Genomic DNA, 19,078 nt, shown 5'->3' on the forward strand with positions numbered 1-19,078 from the left:
GAAGCCAGAGTAAAAAGCAGAAACAAGTGGAGATAAGAATTAAAAGTTAATATAAGGCACTAAATTCATACACATTAGATTTTCTCCTTAGAGACTGCAGGTCACCCTTAAAAACCAGGAAGAAGCCACACAATTACAAAAATTAGACTCTTAAGTCCTTCAGGACTAAATAATATACATAGCTTATAGCTTTACTTTTTTAATAGCCTTTACACAAGTCAGCCAAACTCCCCCATTACCCTCTCTGGAGACATCTCTGTTGACAATTTTACCCCTAGCCTGAAAGTAACTCCTGCTGGCAAATGAATTTATATTTTGTTTAACAGTAAAACATCAAGCATGTAGTAACTCTATTCATAAATAGCCTGTGGAACTCGCAAGATATTTGAAGCCAAGAGAATAACAGGATTAGACACTTATATGAACAGTGAGAAAAGCCAGTTACATTAGATAGGATTTAAAGAGCCACCCAAATGAATAGGAGGGATATAAACCCTCCTGCCTCAGAGCATAAGTCAGCCGCTTATTGATTGACCTTAAGAAGTTTCTTTCTCTATGGCTGAGGTCCCCAAACTATGGGGCAGGCCCCCCCAGTGGGGCAAAGCAGGACACAAGCCAGACCCCCACAGGGGGATGGGGAGGGAGTGCCACCCAGCCCCACTTTGCCCTTGCCTTCTTGGCCCCAGTCCCGGCCCCTGGTTCCGGTTCCACTTCCAATCAGGGCCCCGCTGCTCCCTCCTGATCCCAGACCTGACCTCAGCTGCGACCACAGGCTCGGCCCCTTGCACCTGGCCCAGCCGTGGCCCCACACCCAACCACGACTCTGCTCCCAACCCCAGCCTAATGAGCCCCCAGCTCCGACTGCAGCCCAGCCCCAGTTCCACTTCCGGCCCTGGCCCACTACTGACCCCCGATTCCCAGCCGCAGCCTTGACTCCTGGGGGGGTAGGGGAGGAGGGCCAGACACAGGCAAGTAGGGGGCATAACGTAAAAAGTTTGGGGACCACTGCTCTACGGGCTGTTAATTCTGTACCATGCCACTTCAGGGCTTATTCTACCTTCTTCTATAGTATCTCATATTGCTCTCTCTCAGAGAATGGATTACAAAACTAGATGAACCACTAGCATGCACCTGTAAGACAATTCCTATGTTCCTTATTAACTTGTTTGTGCTGCTAAATCCTGCCTCTCCCTGTTAAAGATAGTAAGTCTGTTAAATTTAGAAAATTATTCTCTACTTCTTATGTCAAGTGGAAAAAGATCAGCCTGTGCAACATCCCATTTCATAAACTGATAAATTACTACAGATTGAAACAGCTTTCCCATTGAACTACTTTAAGATCGATTTTGATAGCTCTTCCTGTATCACACTTAGTATGAATCTTAATCTTTGTGCAATATCAAATATGTATTTGTATTTTAGAGGATATTAACTGCACAACATTCTTGCAACAAGGAAGTCACGTACCCATGGTCCCCTTTCATTAACTCATGTTGGATATCCTTTACTGAATTACCAGTCCTGTCCCTATTCCTTTAGGAATTTTTAATACCTTTCACACAACTGAAGTTTTCAAGTTTCCAGGTCTGTATTTTCCTGGCGTCCCCGGGGACACAAGAGCAGAAGTTTCTTGCGATGCCCAGAACATCGTAAACTAGATTTCCAGGGAAGGCTTTCCTGTTTCTTTTGTTATTTTCTTCAGTACTCTAGGATTTAGTGTATCTGGGCATGATGCCCAGTTGACTTTTTTTTTTTTTTTTTATAGTTCTAATTGCTTTATTAGCTGCTTTATTATCTACACCCGCTGGTGTAATCAACCGTATTTTATTTCCTCTCTCCCCCTCCTTGGAAAGAGCCTTAACCTAGTGTCTGCTTCTTTCAAAAAGATATTACAGACTTTATTCAAGTCACTCATTAATATATTTTGATTTCACATCAAAGTCCCTCAGCTTCTAGTATTGCCATTTCCTTCTCTCAAAAAACTACTATTTTGACAACTGCAATAATAGTATTCATCACTGCTATGAACACTAGCCACGCAGTTGCTAGTACAGTTGATGTGCCTGACTCCTCCCTCCTCTGCAGAGATACTTCTTGAGCAACCTGTGGTGCAGACAGCTGATGCCACAAAACAGAATGCTGCAGATTTAAATCTTCCGATGCTAAACAGTCTTCATTATTACTTTAAAAATTATAAAGAAGGGGAAAGAATGGTCTCTCTACCACTGGATCAAAACCAATCAGTCCAAGAAGGGAACGGATCAGAAGCATAGCGAACCATGATTGCAGTTGTACTGCTAATCTCAGAGCCAGCTCCAATAGATTGTGTAGAATACCATGTCAGTTGCAAATGCTGCTGCTATGTGTAGATGAGTTCTTTAAAACGCCATCTAAAAAACAGTCTTTAGAATAAAGACTGCAATTGAGTTGTAATATTTTCTCAGTCTTCCCATCATCCTTCCTGATATTGTAGATACCTAATAATCTCTTTTCTATGTTGCTTTTCCTAATTCCTAGAAACCTGAAGGGGGAAGATTTTATGAAAAACTGCAATTCAGATTGTAAGCCTATGTATTCAAAATAAAATATATATTAAACCAAAATAAAGAGCTTATAAGTAAGTAACCACCACCATAAACCACACTTCTAGCTAATTGATTTGACCTGCCACTTATGTATCCACCCTTACATTTTAAACTGATTTAATTTATCTCCTAGTCTGTTACAAGATTTTGGCCAGACCAATGCAAATGTGCTAAAAAACATGCTTGATTGATGCTGAGCTGGCTGGACAGAAACACCCATCTTTTAAAAATGGACAAGATATCAGCTATCCTATTTCCTACCATTTTAACTTCCATAATATTCCATCACTTTGAATGAGTTAGGTGCAACAACCTCCTTCACAGATTTGATGTAAAAATCTCATTCTGTTTTCAACGAAGAAGAGAACGAACAAGATTACATTCTATCAGCCAAGTTTGTTTCTCTTTCCCATTCCCGGCTTAACCATTGAGCTTTATATTTAACAGTCACATTGGCTAAGTAACAGAAAGATTTCAGAGCTTCTCAGAACCTTTTAAAAAAAAATAAAACAACTTTGTCTACACGTGGTTCCAGTTTTGTTAAATGGATTGAGCCAGACTGGAGTTGAGTATCAACTCAACAGTAGTGACAGTATATAGTCTGTCAAGTACCTCCAAATCCGCCTTCAATTGCTTTTGTAAATTTAATGCCTCTAATGTCCTTAACTGTAGAAAATGCATGCCTTGTGCTCTATGCAATTTTCAACATATTAACAGTAATTTCATGCAAAATTAGATACCACTACTGGGAAGCAGAGGCACCAATCCTTTTATCAGCCAACCATCCACAAGACTGATGGTGACTGCAAAAAAAAATTTTGAACATCCTCAGCGTGCCCAAGGATTGTGTTAGGTATTAGTTCTTTTTCAACCAGGTTTAAGTGTGTTAGACACACACACATGTTTAAGATGATTACATCTGAGTTCCATGGTACCCATTCTCCTTCCCTGTCCCCAACCCCATTTTATTTTTGTTGTCATAGCAAATAGTAAAAACCTATTTGACTAAGCCAACTGCATATTGCATGTATGCCAAGTGGTGCAAAGGAGTTATAATGGAGCTCAATATCAGGGCCACTTTTTCTGTCAGAAAAGAAAACTGCAGATGGCTCCATCCAAGTTCTTAAACACTGCAACCAAGACAGCAGACAAAAGTAGGACAGCCAGTTGAAATGTACCTAGAAGTGCTACCGGGCTCCACCAAATCCAATCTAACAAAACAACCTCCTAGTAGATAATTTACATAAGTTATAAGTAGACACAGGGTCATTCTAACTTCATTCTGGGACCAAGCCAACCCGGAAGACACAAAGCTGGCACACAATCATCTTGGCCTTCCACCCTTCCCTCCCACCTCTTCTATACCAAGGATAGAGCCCTATTTGTTTTAATTGCATTGACATTTTCAAATGTCCAATTCCAACAGATTTTACTCCTGAATTATGCACATGTGGAGAACTGCTAGAATACATGAAACAGGAACTTAAGTTATTATTGTGACTATGACACCAAAAATCTCTCACCTGGAGAAACACTCTACTCTTTTACTTCAATAGGCAAAGTTTCATTCAATAGCACATTTAATCTGCAATAATCCAAATAAATCAGTTTTGGCATTTTGAAATGAGCACAAATACTCTCTTTCTCCTTGCTTGAGTATTCTGGACAATGTTTTCATTAACTTTAGCCCTTGAATACACTGACGTAATGTAAACAATTTTTCTAGTGTCCCATCACATCCCTCAAGTTTAGGCATCTTGAGACAAATTCAGTCCCTAGTCATGCATTTGCACTATCGAGTAGCAACTTTCATATTTACTTGGTTAGAACGGATGAGTCACCTACTGAAGTCACCAATAAAGACCAAAACAGGTTTGCTAGCCAGCTTTAAAAAATAAATACAATTTTTTTTTTAAAATCAGGTGACATTTGCCCACCTTCCAGAAGTTCCCCTCCTTAACAATTCATCTCTCTCCAGTCACCAGCAACTACCTATTCTTCCCCTCTAGGCTTCTAGATCGTTCTACAACTTAGTTTCCTAATAGACACAAGAACTTGAGTGTTTTCATAACTTTCTTTTTTATTTTAGATCAATTTTCATTCAAAGATTCAGATTAAACCTTGATGTTTTTAGCATCAGGAGATTTTCAAAACACTGTTTTTGCCAGTTCAGAACGACAGGAGGGGGGGGGGGGGGGAGGAGAAAGCAAGCACAGATCCAGATGGATTCCTTCCCCACCCCCCCACCCTGGGAATGGGAATTCACAATTCTACCTTAGTAAGGCACTTTGAACCTTGTTAATAATTAGAACACATCACTTTGTACAAGTAATACTTCAGAACTCTTCTTAAAACTCCCCACAATTTCCAAACCATGTATTTTGTTCACTACCCTCACTGAAGCTGATTTTATTCACTATGCTCCACATTGTCAACTTCCTTCCCCTTTCAGTTTTTTCTTGTCTCATTTACTGCCAACCTTATATCCTCTAATGAATGTAATCTATTTTATGCCTGGTTAACTAGTCTCATTACTATGACTATGGACTTCACATTTTTAAAAATATTTGTAATATCTGCACTCATTTAATAGTTCAAGTCTTTCAGTGGTTTCCAGTTTATTCTGTTACTGACTCTGAAATATCTCCAACCTCTGTCCTTGAAGAATCCAGATATCTCCCCACTTTCTTTCAGATTTCTTCTGAGCTGTCAAATTATCAATCTTGGCACAGCAGTACAATTGCTGAAAGCTACTTTGTTGCTTTTCTGTTGCAGGATAAACCTCAAAGTTCCCCTCATCTGATGTCCTTTTGCTTCAACATTGTCCATGATGAGAAGTCATTTAAAAATTCTTCCTCCTCCCTTGACATTATATCCACACTAGCCTGTTGCATTTTAATTCTTTTATTCACTCTAATCTTTATAAATGTATCCTTTTGTGACCAGATCATGGGAAGACTTGTATATCATGCATTCACACCCAGAACCACTTCCCTCCAACAAAGAATCATACACTCCTCACATGAAATTGACTACTTTAAGTAAGTTTACTGCTAAAGCACTGATATTTTACTTGAGCCCTAGTCAATATTTTTAGTTTATTTTCAGTTCAAATATTACAGTCTCCTCTTGTCCAGAATGCCTCATAGACAGAAAGATAGTTTTCACAAAGGGAAGCTTCTCATCTGTTTTGCATTTCATACAACAGTTCCATCTTTAGCTCTAAAGTCTTGCATCCTACATATCAGATTTGTCTTACATGTTGTGTAACTTTATAGAAATTTTCATCTTAACACTAGAGGCATAGTTTCCTACATGCAACCTCTCTCATCACTCTTGTATCTAGTCAACTGACAGAACCTCTGCTCTCCAGTCTCTTCAGAGCACATGAAACAAAGGTGCAGTTAGGAGGTGAACTGTTCATGCCCACACAGTCGCAGAATTTGTCCTACTACATACCCTCAATGTTCAAGTTATTTGAGGGTGGGGAGAAGTAGAGAAGAGACACCATGTGAAAAACCTGACAGGAGTGCAGCAGGTGAGAAAGAGTTCACCTTCTTTCCCCAATGTTACATCTTAGGAAGAAAAATGGCACAGATGGTGAATATGAAACAGTGAGGAGAGACTGCTTTTTCCTCCCAGAAGGAAAAGAAGACAATGAACAGAATGAAAAACATATGTGGGACAGAATGAATTTTAGATATATGAAAGAAATGAAGAAAGGGGTGAAAAGAGAAATAAGTTATTTGCACTTAGATTGTACTATATTTCCCTAACAGGTATGCAAAAGCTTTAAGTTTGAAGGAAACATAATTCAAACTGCTCTATAACAGCTAGGACTGGTAATAGTCATGTTTCCGGAATTGACATATGTAACTATTGGTTGTTGTAGGAACATTAGCCCCTATAGGACCTCTTTTCCCTTCTTCCTTCCTCAGCACAGACTCCTAGTTGAGGATCTGTTCACTTCTTGTAGTACAGTCTTCTGCTACGGATCACAAGTATTCTACTGTAACCAAGGGCATCTTTCTTTAAAGAAAGAAAACAGTTTATATGCATAATACACATACAAGAGAAGAGGTGCTATATCATCATTATATTCAGTGTGTTCCCCCTCCCCTCCCTCCCCGTCACCTCCCAGGAATGGTGTAAAATGAATTCCATCAAGCACATTTAAATCAAGTCTGGCAACTACTGTTCTGCAGTGCTTCTTCCTTGATAATGGAAGAAAATTTCTGCTTAAGTGACAAAAGGCAATAGATACTTGCCTTGTCCCTTACCAGTCCACTATACAGGATGCCACCAAATAAAACTGTCCCTCAGGACGTGTGGAATCTATTTTGAGATCTGCCACCAATCTCCTCTGTTTTCTTAAGCAAGTCACATAGCCTCTGTGACTTACTTACTTTATCCGTCTCCATGGAGATCATGATGCTTTTCTACCATTGTAAAGAAATCTGAACCTACAGATTTTATTTTAAAAAATCATCAAGTTTGTTGTCTGTTAAAGGGTGCATGATCCAATTATTAGATTGTTGACTGAGGACTGCAGGTTCTGGATGAGGTTATTGACCTTTCCATACTTTTAAAAAAAATCCTTTTGTTTCCTTTCAAAAAAAGCAGGACTGGAGTTGTTGGGTGGCATGACAAGGAAAGTCTGATTTTTGGTAGTAAAATTACTTTATTGTTGCACTGAAATTTCTGTTTTTATCCAGGGACCTCAAGTTATATCACCTATAAAGTAGTTGCAAGAACAGTAAAGTATCAATTGTGTGACTCCATTAATAGAGAATATCATGTTTGACAGAACAGAGCTAACAGACCAAAAAGCTTTTGACTTTGCTTCCCAATGCCTGGTTTTAGGTGATCTTTAGACTCCACATCATTAGCCTTCTGCATTAGCTATTTAAAGATGTAAAGCTGTTTCCTAAGTCAGGTAATGCCCCATGCATGTGACACTCATTATTAGGCTCCCAATTTTAAACACTCACAAGCCACAGTTAGTATTTATGTATCTGGCTATGTTAAATTCCTTGAAGGCATGTAGTTATAACAGCATATCAGCTGCAGAGCAATATAGCACTTGGCAAAGGTTGCCATTTGGCTGTTTTACCATCCCAAGAGCACACAAAAAACCCTCTTAAAACCAACAAATAACAGAAACCTTTGCTTAAATCAGTTAAAAGCTTATAATTGCTTTTTATTACCATAATGCATCCAATATGCTGGCTGCTTAAGAAAAGGGCTTGTTGGGAGGGTAGAACAGCCCAAATCATAAGTATTGCAACTTAATGGACACCTCTGTTTATATGTAATACATATTTTGCCTACTACTTAATAAATTCCATCACCGATCAATAGGACACAGGCTACCACAGGCACTCAAGATGAGCCATGCAGTCACTTTTCCTCATCTGGAGAGAGGTTTTAATGCAGACATTTAGCCCTCAGTAGTTTCACGTTTTAACAATCGTCACAGTTACACAAGGGGGAGGGATGGGAAGGAGAGACGTGTACATAATACACATATACACACACCCAGCCACTGTAGAGCTCAAAACCGTGAGAAGGGAAGCACTTTTCTCCCACCCGGCTGCTGTAGCAGCAGGTCAGATCAGGGACAACATGCATGTGGACATGCAAACTTTTATGGCTCTGCCAAGACCCAGCGGTGGTGGTGTCTCAGCTTTCCTCCTCCTCCTCCGCCTCAGTATAATCAGATTAACGCCGCACGGGTTCCGCTCCACGAGCCGCTATCGCTGATTCAGAGACAGGGCACTGCAGCAGTGAAAGCCGACAGCGCTCCCCCGACTTCCCTAGCTCGCTGTCTGGCTCAGACACGAACACCCGTGCTTTCGGGGCGGGGGAGTGAGGCTGCGGCTAGCGAGCCGCCTTCGCCTCTTCCCTCCCTCCCCTTTACAGCAGCCGCTTCTCTGCTGCTGCCTGACACTCGCCGCTGCTCAGCGAGCCGCATCCATCCCCAGCAGCGGCGGCCAAGCCACCGGGCTGGCGACAGAGGACAGCCGCTCCCGCCACCGCGCTGCCCTGCGGCCGGCCGGTAGCTGCTGCCAGCCAGCAGCCCCATAGCGAGCGCCGCAGGCCGGCGGCTCCCTCGCCCGGGGCTCCCCGCCAGCCCGGCTCAGGGCGCCGCACACCCGCTGTCACCCGCGGCGCCGCGTCACGCGGGGACCCCCAAGAGGCGCCCCCCACTCGCGAGAAGAGGCGCTGCCCTCGCGCAGGAGGGGATGGATACCTGGGTCCCCAGCCGCCTGGGCGGGCAGTGGGCTGCAGGGAGGGCGGGGACGAGGCCGGGCAGCCCCGCGCTTACCGAGTGGTTGACCCCCCACATGAGGACGCTGAGCTGCGGGTCGCTGGCCCGGAACAGCTTCACTTTTTGCGCCACGAAGTGCTTCTTCTTGGTCTTGGTCTTACTCGCCATGACGGACACGATGTTGCCGGGGGCCGCCATGGCGCAGCCCGAGCGGAGGGGGCGGTTCAGCGCCCCGAGCCCGTGCGGAGGAGACGCGGCTGGCGTTGCACGGGGGTGGCGGGCTGCCTACAGCGGGATGCCAGGCGCATCCTGGCCGGGCCTGGCCGCCTGCGCCGCTCGCTCGCTCGCTGAAAGGGCACCGCCTCCTTCTCCCCCCGCCCCAGGCTTCCTCCGCCTGCCGCACTCGCCGCGTCCGACCGCCCCGCCCTAGGGCGGGAACAGCTCAGGGCACAGCGTGAGATTCGGTTCCCTCGTTACGAACACGCATGCCCGAGACAGGTGAGCATGCGCACTAACAACAATGACGCTTCTGCCCTTCCCTGATCCCTCCGGGTTCTCAGCTCCCTGAGCAGCGGAGCAGGGGGAGGGGAGGGGAGGGGGGTAACGTCAGGGTAAGTGGGTGGGGGGAGAAAAACCCTCTTAATAAAAGGAGGGGGGGGCAGGCTGGTGGGGAAACTAGCTCGGCTGAGTCCCCTCCCTAGCAGAAAGGGGCCCGCTGGCTCCATGTCACGGGGGCCAGTCTGGCGAAGGCTCGACCCGCCACCTTCCTGAGCTCGCGGGGCACGAGCGCGTCACCTTCGCGCGCTCTCCGTCGGCTCCATAACGGAGCGGGCGCTACAGCGGCCGGCTACCCGCCTTTGTGCTGCCCTGGGGCACCTGCGTGTGACACACGCGCGCACACACACACACACACGGGCTGCTGGGACCCAGCCTTGCCCACCGGGTCAGGCCCCAGCCCCATGCTGTGGGTCAGGGCGCGCTGGCGTTACTGGCAATCAGCGCCATGGGGCTTCCCCTGAAGATCCATCTTCTCTCTGGTGCCTAGTCTGAGTCTAAAGATCCTTCCTGTGGGAACATCAGTGGGCCTTGCCGCAAAAAAGGCATTTTCCTGTCATATGTAGTTTATAATATTCCGTTTTTAAAATGCGTTACAGTTAGTTAAGTGATTTCACCCAGGTCCTAAACAGCAAGGAAATACCAGATTACAAGATACATCATAACCATTCCAGTGTCCAGACACACACTGACAGTGACGAACTGGCATCTTCACAAGGCACTTCCTTCTGTCTCTGATTGATAAGGAAACTCTACACACACGTCACCGCACCCCTCTCCCTCACTGTCTACTAAAGAACCTTAATTACAGCTTCAGCAAATATCCAGGTTCCACATCCTTGTAAAGGTCAAACATGCACTGTTAATGTATTTATGGTGGAGGTATCCAACACCTTCTGAACTGCACATATTGATCTGAATCTTGCACATCTTGCTTTGTTCGTGGGCTGAGCACACAACAGAATGACCGGATTTAAATGGAAGCTCACAAATCTAGAGGAATTCTCATACACAACCACCAATTGTTGAGTCTCTCACCCTCTCCAATTCCCTTTAACTTTCATCCTTTATATGAACATTATTTACCATGGTGAAAGCCAGATAAACAGGGGTGTTTATTCTCCACCCCACTTGCATCCAAGCAGGTATTAGAACTTATTCTGTGTTCTAATCTTTGCAGTTTCTGGTAGAAGATAGGGTGGGATGGAAGAAGGAAGAACAAGGACTTCACAGCTTATTCTTCACAGTTCTTTTTTAAATTATAAAGTTATATAGGAGTGCATGGAGATGTGTTCTGACCAGTTTTTGTTGTTGTTGTTGTTTGTTTTTTATTTTGTTCCTAAAACAAGACTCACCAAAAAAAAAAAAAAAAAAAAAAGTGCCTAAAGTTGCTATTGCAATGCAAGCTGCTGAGTGTTCAGCACATTTGGGGGAAAAAGCAGACCACTTACTTAGGTGCCTAAAATAAACATAGAGCCCATTTTTTAAAAGAGCTCAGCACCCAGCAGCTAGTCTATGCTATGGCGGTTCTGATACTGTACTCATCACCGTAGTATCTGAGACATGGTCTACACTACAAAGTTTGGTCAAAGTAAGTTGCCTCATGTCAACTTATTTGTGCATAAGTCTACATCAGATTTATCTCTGGCCAACAGAAGCACCCAGTTAAGGCAATCCAACCACCTCCCTGAACAGTGTTCAACCATGGTTGACCTATAGAGGTCGACACAGTGTGACTGTAGACACTATGTAACCTATGTCAACTTTTAAGAAGAGCTCTGTGTGGCTCGAAAGCTTGTCTCTCTCAGCAGCAGAAGTTGGTCCAAAAAAAAAATACTACCTCACCTACCTTGTCTCTTTATGTCAATCCTAACAGACCTCCAGCAGCTGTCCCACAGTGCCTGACAGTAACCAATACCTGGTCACAATTGTGAACTCCACAGCCCAGGAGTAACAGAGACTGGAAGCCACCTCTCCTCCCCCTCCCCTTAAAACACTCCACAAACACACTTAGCAAGTCTCTCTTCTTATGTTCAGCTGCCCAACTGACCATGCTTGCTCCATGTATTAAATGTACTGCTGCCTAGAGTAGAGAAGAGGTATTGGATCTCCTGGACTTATAACGAGAAGGCTGTCACGGCACAGCTACAGTCCAGTCATAGAAATGTGGACATCTACAAAAAGATTCCACAGGGGAATGCAAAGGGATACAAGAGGGATCAGCAGCAGTACTGCATGAAATCAAAGGAACTGCAGCAGGCATATGAGGCCAGGGAGGTCAGTTCTCATTCTGGTGCTGAGCCATAGACCTGCTGCTTTTACAGTGACCTGCATGCCACACTGGGAGACTTCATGAGCACCCCACAGACCACCATGCATGGTGCCCAAGACAAAGAGTCTTGCTGTGAGCAGAAGCCCAAGACAGAGAGTCCTGCTGTGAGCAGCAAGGAGGGGGAGACATGCGGCATGGAGGATCTGATGGAGACTCCACTGCAGTCTAGTGTGTCCTGCCAGCTGAGCCTGATGAAAGGGAAGGAACTTTGGATAAGTGTGTGCATGCATTTTCCCTTACAGAGTTTACATGTGAAGATGGTGCCCATCCCATCCCCAAGTTAACAAGACTCAGGTATCAACTTTTCATTGTTTTATTCATATCAGAAGAGTAGTGGTACAATAAACATAGGTAGAGTTATCATCTGCTTTTCATTCCCTTGTAGAGTTATACAGAGTGTGGAAAGCATGTAGAGCAGTTTGTTTATGTACCCAGTGATGTCCATTGTATCCTCCTGAGAGATTTTGATGAAACTTTGCTGGAGATAGTCTGCAGTCCTCTCCCAAAGATTTCTAGGGATGGCTGAAAATTCTGCAGCCAATATTCATTGTCCCAAACCTGCATGATGATGTGATCCCACCAGTCAGTGCTTATATCTTGGGCCGAGAAGCAGCTGGTCCCTGAATACTATCAATAATCTTGAATTGCTTTTTGCTATGTCCTTTAACAGTCATGTCCCTCACTGTTGAAGTTACTTCTGTGGGTCTGAAAATACTGGAGGATTATTCGTCCTGTATTTGCAATGTTCGTGAAAATAGTGCAGAGTTGTTCGGGCTTCATGCTTTTGTTAGGGATGACAGACACCGAGGAGTGCTGCATGAGTTTGCAGGATTTAAAAAAAAGGCAAGAAAATTTATGGAATATGGATAGCATTATGGAATGGAACCCTTCCCAGAAGGCACCATGCCATACAGTGGCACATGGCACACTGGGATACCTACCATGGTGTGCAACACTTTGCATTGACGCAAGCACTACTAGTTAATATACACAGCACCAACTCAAGCACATACTATGTATGACCAATATAATAACTTTGTCAGCTTTACACTGACATTACTTATGTTGACAAAAGTGCCTTCCAATACTGCATTAAGCAACCTGACTACTATCTGTCACATCTGTCCCCAGAATTCCACTCCCCACATATACAGAAGTGTGTGCAGTGGAATGTTTTGGGGTTTATTAAAGACACATAATAACACACACACACACACACCCCTATACACTGATGAGAGAAAGCAAGATCAAAGAAATGTGCCATGCACTTGGAGCAGAAGGTGGTGAGATTTGTGATGGTCCTTACTTTCTCTGGGAGTTCATTCCACAGTCTTGGACTAGTTCCCAAGAAAGCCATGTTTCCTGGACAGATGAGCTTCATCCTTACTGTAGAAAGTTCCCTTGTACCAAAGGAACAAAGTTGTTATCCACAATCTTCATTTCAATTTTTTTTAGATATCCTCGGCATAAGTTCTGGAGCACCTTGAAGATAATGACCAAGACCTTGAACTCGATTTGAAATTCTATAGCAAGCCAGTGTAGAGAGTGGAGGACAGGTATTATGTGTTTGCAGTAGCCTTTGTTGCTGAGGAGACATGCTGCAGTATTCTGTACCAGATGGAGTTTCCTAAGCACTGAAGCCTTTCTGACCAGGAATATGACATTGCTGTAGTCTAGACAAGAGGTGATAAAGGTATGTATAACTGAGGCCCTCATTCATCAGGATGGGATAGCCAACCAGAGATGGGTCCTGAATTTCTTGGTGAGTGTACTGAACTTTTGGAATGCATGCTATTGGTTGGTGGATACAAGTGGGGTGGATCCGGGTTATTTGAGAAGCCTTTCCAGATGTGCATGTTCTTTTCAGTGAAGTAGGATGATAGTTCTTTACAGCTGTTAGAACTTGGTTCTAATGCAGGCTGTAGACCAGGAGTAGTCAATTATATTTTGTCACGGTCCAAATTTCTTGGCCAAGGTATAATCAAGGCCCAGACTCCAGAGAAGATAATAAAAGAAGAAGAAGAAGATTGTGAGGTCTGTTCAAAAGTGCCTAGAGGTCTGGATTTGGCCTGCAGTCTGACTGTTGACTACCCTTGCTGTAGACACTCAGGATTGATGTATTGGTTTACCATCCTTCCTTGGGCTGGGCTTTGGCAGCTTCAGTGGCTGAAAGGAACATTCTCTGGGTCTGTAATACAGCCTGAGCATAGGCTTGGAGGAATTCATTGTGTTTCATCCTGTCTGTATCAGTCTGTGTTTCACTCTTCATGTGGTGTAGGGTATTCTGGGCTTCTGGGCACTTGTCTCTTTTCCCCAACAATACTGTATGAATGACTGGCTGTCCCTGACTAACCTCAATAGTGGTTAAAGTAGATTGAAACAGGAAGGGGGCTGTCATCTCACCAGCCAAAGAGAAGCTGATTTTAACCATAATCAGGTAACCAGCTTTAAAACATGACTTGTTCCTGGTGACATTAGTTGCTAAGCTGTTTTTAGCATCATGGTAAAGCATATTAGCATGTTTTCTAACATGGTATTTTCCCACTGTGCATATGGCTTAAGACGCATTCAGATTGTCATTAAGGACAATTGTGCTGGTGAGTTAGGGACTGTATCTTGAAGAAGGGGGAATCACAGAATTCTTAAGTAAGGCTTTTCTTGGCTACTGGAAGGTGATAATTCCCCTTAAAACTTGCAATTATCTTCTGCAGCTGCAAAGCACAGAAGGCCCACAGAGGTTCCCTGGGCCAACTGCCATAAAGACTCCTTTCAGCTGGAGCATGATTATAAATTGGTCCATTTCTTTATAAATTGCTCCAAGCACATGTCACTTTTAGCCAAACTGGGGTACTTTAAATCTTGCCTGTAGTTCTAGAATCTCTTTGGGATTCTTTTAAAACACATTAACATATGGTGAAAACAAACTATATATTAAGTGCCTTAATCTTCTATAGAAAGGAAAATGAAACCTGCAAGGATGTGAAACAATTCAATATTTTAAAGAAAACTTCTTTAACATAAAGTTAACGAATACAAAGAGAGAGTTAATCACTATACCTTTAGGAATGGCAGATACAAAATGTATGTAACCAGTAATAATTTCCATATAAGTTTACAGGCATAAGCATTTTACTAATCTTGACTATCTAGCATCTTTCTCTGATATGTTTGTTAATTGCTGAATTCCCAGCATCCTACAGCACTGGAAGGCATTTCAAATGGCCCTTGGAACATGGATAAACAATTTCAAAGACCAATGACAGCAAAATTAATATTTTCTGAAGATCTAGACATTGAAAATTGATTTATAGAAAAAAGTAGTTTTAATAACTTCATAAGCACATATGGCTCTGATGCTTCAATTTGAGTACTGCCAGTTTTCTTTTCTTTCCCAGCAAGAAACCCAATCTGCTACTATGAGGCCAGTAACAAGACCACCAACTACCCTTAGGGGCTAGTTTAAATTATTTAAAAAACAAAAAATAGAAAACCCATTCCACGCCCAGTCTTGGAAAATTAACAGTGATGGGGCAGTTTTCTTGGTTATAATCGTAGATGTAATATAACACTGGACAGCTTCTTTCCATCTACTTCAACTGTCCAAAAACAAGCAAATAAAAACAGTTATACTGTGGTCACTCTCTGGCAGTCATATAAACCCCCTTAGTTCAAGCAGGAAGTTAATTTTCCTAGTTACTCTTTTCCTCTGGTCTGGATGAAGCTCAAGAGCAGCTAGCTATCTTCCTCTCAGACCCTCTGCTTCCTTTTTATGACTTCCCCCACTTAGGCAGCATAACTCTCAGTTCCAGCTCGAAGCTGTTTAACAAGCCACAACTGCCCATCTTGCAGCTTGTGCAGTCTAAAAGAGCTAACCTCTTCCTTTCTGCCAGTGAAATGGTTAACCCATTCTGGGTTCACAAGAAGTAGAGCCCAAACCTGCAATCCTTCCATGTGCAGAACTCATAGAGTAGCCAGTGCGTCTGCAAAGTATTATCCACTAACCAAAATACCAACTTTGCATTGTTTAATAGACCATGGAATGGCTGCTACTACATATCTTTGCTCCATGTTGTGGGGTGGGAGAGCTTCACCTCACCCTGTTCAGGTGTAGATTTCCTGGGGAACGCCTGTTTACTCATGCTTTGTTCAAGGAATGAGTAGCTGGCCTTAAATTAATGTGTGATACTAACCTATATAAATAGCTAGATACTTGTTTTTAGCAAAGTCTCCTGTGAAAGGGATCTAAATTTGAATATTACACTAGAAACATGCAGAATTTTATTTTTAAAATTTTAATTAAGGCAGAGTTACAATAAAACATTAACGTACTATACTGTACATTACTTATTCAGGATCAGATTTAATATTCAAAGAACCTGGCTAAAGATTCTGGCTTGCTGGCTGGGGAGTCCTCATCCTTTAGAAAGGGTGACCAAATTTCTAAATACCTATCCTCTATTTCTCACACTTCTGTTGTGTACATACTCAGCGAGAAAGCTTTTCTTGTACAAGGACAGTCCATAATTTACTATACCACAATTCCATACTTCAAATAATGTCCACTACAAAGTCTAGCTGTTAACAACAAAAAATAAATTAATTTTAGTTCTGTTTAAAATGTGGATCTTTTACTGGAGATTAAGTAAGCATATATGGGGAACTATCTGAATGAGAATTTTTCATCTCAAAGAGGAATCTGTCTATCATTCATCTTTATTTTTATCTTTGAGGATGTTTTCATCTGCACCTCTTTTCTTCATCATGTTATAAATGTCACATCATTGAATTATCTGGTTTTTAATTACTTTTGTGCTTGTCCAGAAGTTTATTTCTTTTAGAAAGATATTCTTTTTCCTATGTCAAAAATATTTAGGAGGATATTCTCCTGAACATGCTTTTAGCAATTTTTGAAACATACAGATTGAGAAATAAAATGCATTATTTACCCCAAGCAAATACTCACCAGCAACCATACACCCTACAAGAAGGCCAATCCAGGAACCCATCCCTGTAACAAACCCCATTGCCAGCTCTGCCCACACATTGACTCTAGTGACAGCATCACTGGTCCTAACCACATCACTCACACCATAAGGGGCTCATTCACCTGCACATCTACTAATGTTATACATGCCATCATGTGCCAGCAATGCCCCTCTGCCATGTACATTGGACAAACTGGACTGTCACTACGCAAAAGGATAAATGGACACAAATCAGATATAAAAAATAATAACATCCATAAACCAGTCGGAGAACACTTCAACCTCCCAGGACATTCTGTCTCTGACCTGAAAGTTGCTATTCTCTCACAAAAAAACTTCAAAAACAGACTTCAAAGAGAAACTGCTGAGGTTGAAATCATCTGCAAACGTGACACAATCAAACTGGATCTGAATCGGGATTTGGAATGGTTATCTCATTACAAGAAGTAATTACCTCTGATCACCCATTCTCACCTCCTACTCAATGGTTGTAATTAGGTCTCAAGTACCCTGCCTTCATCCATCTCCCCCATTGTTATCACTTCCCTTGGATATGTATATATTGCCTCCTATATATGCCCCCCCCCCCCCCCCCCCCCCCCCCCCCCCCCCCCCGGTATGATTTCTATTACTTGCATCTGAAGAAGTGGATTGGAGCCTACGAAAGTTTATGCCTGCTGAAATTAAATTTGTTAGTCTTTAAAGTGCTACAGAACTCTCATTGTTTTTGCTGTATACAGACTAACACAGATACCCCTCTGAAATTATTTACTTGCTTTACTTGCCTATTTTTTGAGAAAATTTCTGTTTGCTGCAGATCTAATCTACTTTGGTAAACATAGTTTTTCAGTTCCATCTTTCTCTAACTACTTTTTCATTAGTCATAAGATTTTGGGAGATGTTTTCCCTCCCACTATGGCACTTGCACATCCCTTACAAGTCCTGGCATAGGGGCCAAAGGAGGAGACCTCATAGCATGCCATTACAGGGTTCTTGCTGCTGAGCAGCCCATAGGCAGCCCTGGAAGTGTGTGTGGTGGGGGGGAGTGCTCTATACAGAAAAGCAAGTTCTACATGCTGTACTTTATGCCAGGGCGTATTGCGGCCCCGTAAGCAGCCCGGAAGTGGATTGCCTCCCTCCTTATGGGCTGTCCTTGGCGTAGCACAAAGTCCCAGTGTTATAATTTACCATTGTCATGATGTATTGTTTTAATAGAAGTTATGCTTGTATTTAACTTCATTCAATGTTACTATAAACAGAGTTTACCTTTCTATACTGTCTTACTTCTGAAGGAACACTTCACAAATATGGATCAATTTAACAGCTCTCTGCGGATGATGTTTTAGGAATGGGGAAAAATGGGGACAGAGGGCTCGATTCACAAAGGGAACTTAAGTTCAGAATTGCAACACCTGACTTTGATGCTCTGTCACTTAATGGAATCCACAGCCCCAAGTTACGTACCCAGGCTCCAATACAATGCATTGGGAGAGTTAGGCACCTAAGAATGGGATTCACTAAAGCCAACAAGGTGAGTGGGGAGTCACCTATGCTAGCCAACAGGAAATGCTGAGGAAAGGCATGTGGTCTAAGCCCCACGCCTTAAAGAAACTTGCGTGCCAAAATCTGAGTTGGTGGGAGGTGCCTATCTCCATTAACAGATATGAACTCTCCTGCAGTTAGACACCTAAGCCCTTTCTCATAAAATACTAAGGAAGAGAAGGTCCCATTATAACCTTTATGCCAGTAGTTAGAGCATTCACCCACAATATGGGAGACCCAGGTTCAACCACTCCTTCCCCTACCTGGTATAGAGCAGGAATTTGAACCGGTATTATTACTTCAATCATCAATATTACTCATGAAGTGTCCCTTGTATGTCCCTGCGGCAGTTAGTGTCTTCAAGCCCCATATGAATTTTATCTACCATAGTGAGTTTAATATGCAGTATTCAGTAAATTAATATATGATTCTCTTAAGGAAATATTTTGCAATAGCACCTCTGTGTCAAAGGCTCTCTATAGCTGCATAGTAATTAACTATTTTCTTCCAAGAAATGTCAAAAACAATCAGTGAGAAAATGACCTTTAAGGGAAACTGCTTAAGATCTACTCCTTAGGTCTCATGTAATCTGTTGGAGGGAGGAAAAACATTTATTAAATGCAAATAATTATTGAGATAAAAACTGGAATAGGAAAGGAGAAACTTAAACAATAAACAGAACACCCAGCTTTTATTCAAAGTTACCCTAAATGGAAAGAGAAAGTAATGTATTTTTATTGTATTTTGGCACTGAATTGGGTTGTTATCACATCAGAGGAGGAAAAGGATGAAATCCAGGGATTTCTTA

At 42.7% G+C, this 19,078-nt stretch overlaps 1 protein-coding gene across 1 annotated transcript in view; it reads right to left on the bottom strand.

Annotated features, from left to right (window-relative positions):
• PIP4K2A (phosphatidylinositol-5-phosphate 4-kinase type 2 alpha) overlaps window positions 1-9,360 on the bottom strand; it is a 206,368-nt gene extending 197,008 nt beyond the window's left edge. Inside the window, exon 1 of the mRNA XM_067562364.1 lies at window positions 8,914-9,360. Coding sequence (XP_067418465.1) covers window positions 8,914-9,054 — 141 coding nt within the window. The 5' untranslated portion in view covers window positions 9,055-9,360. The remainder of the gene's footprint in view (window positions 1-8,913) is intronic.
• Between the last annotated feature and the right edge of the window lie 9,718 nt (window positions 9,361-19,078).

Source organism: Emydura macquarii, unplaced genomic scaffold, assembly GCF_026122565.2.
Source record: "Emydura macquarii macquarii isolate MOO-44397 ecotype Brisbane River unplaced genomic scaffold, CSIRO-AGI_Emac_v2 contig_2422, whole genome shotgun sequence".
Lineage (NCBI taxonomy): Eukaryota > Metazoa > Chordata > Testudines > Chelidae > Emydura > Emydura macquarii.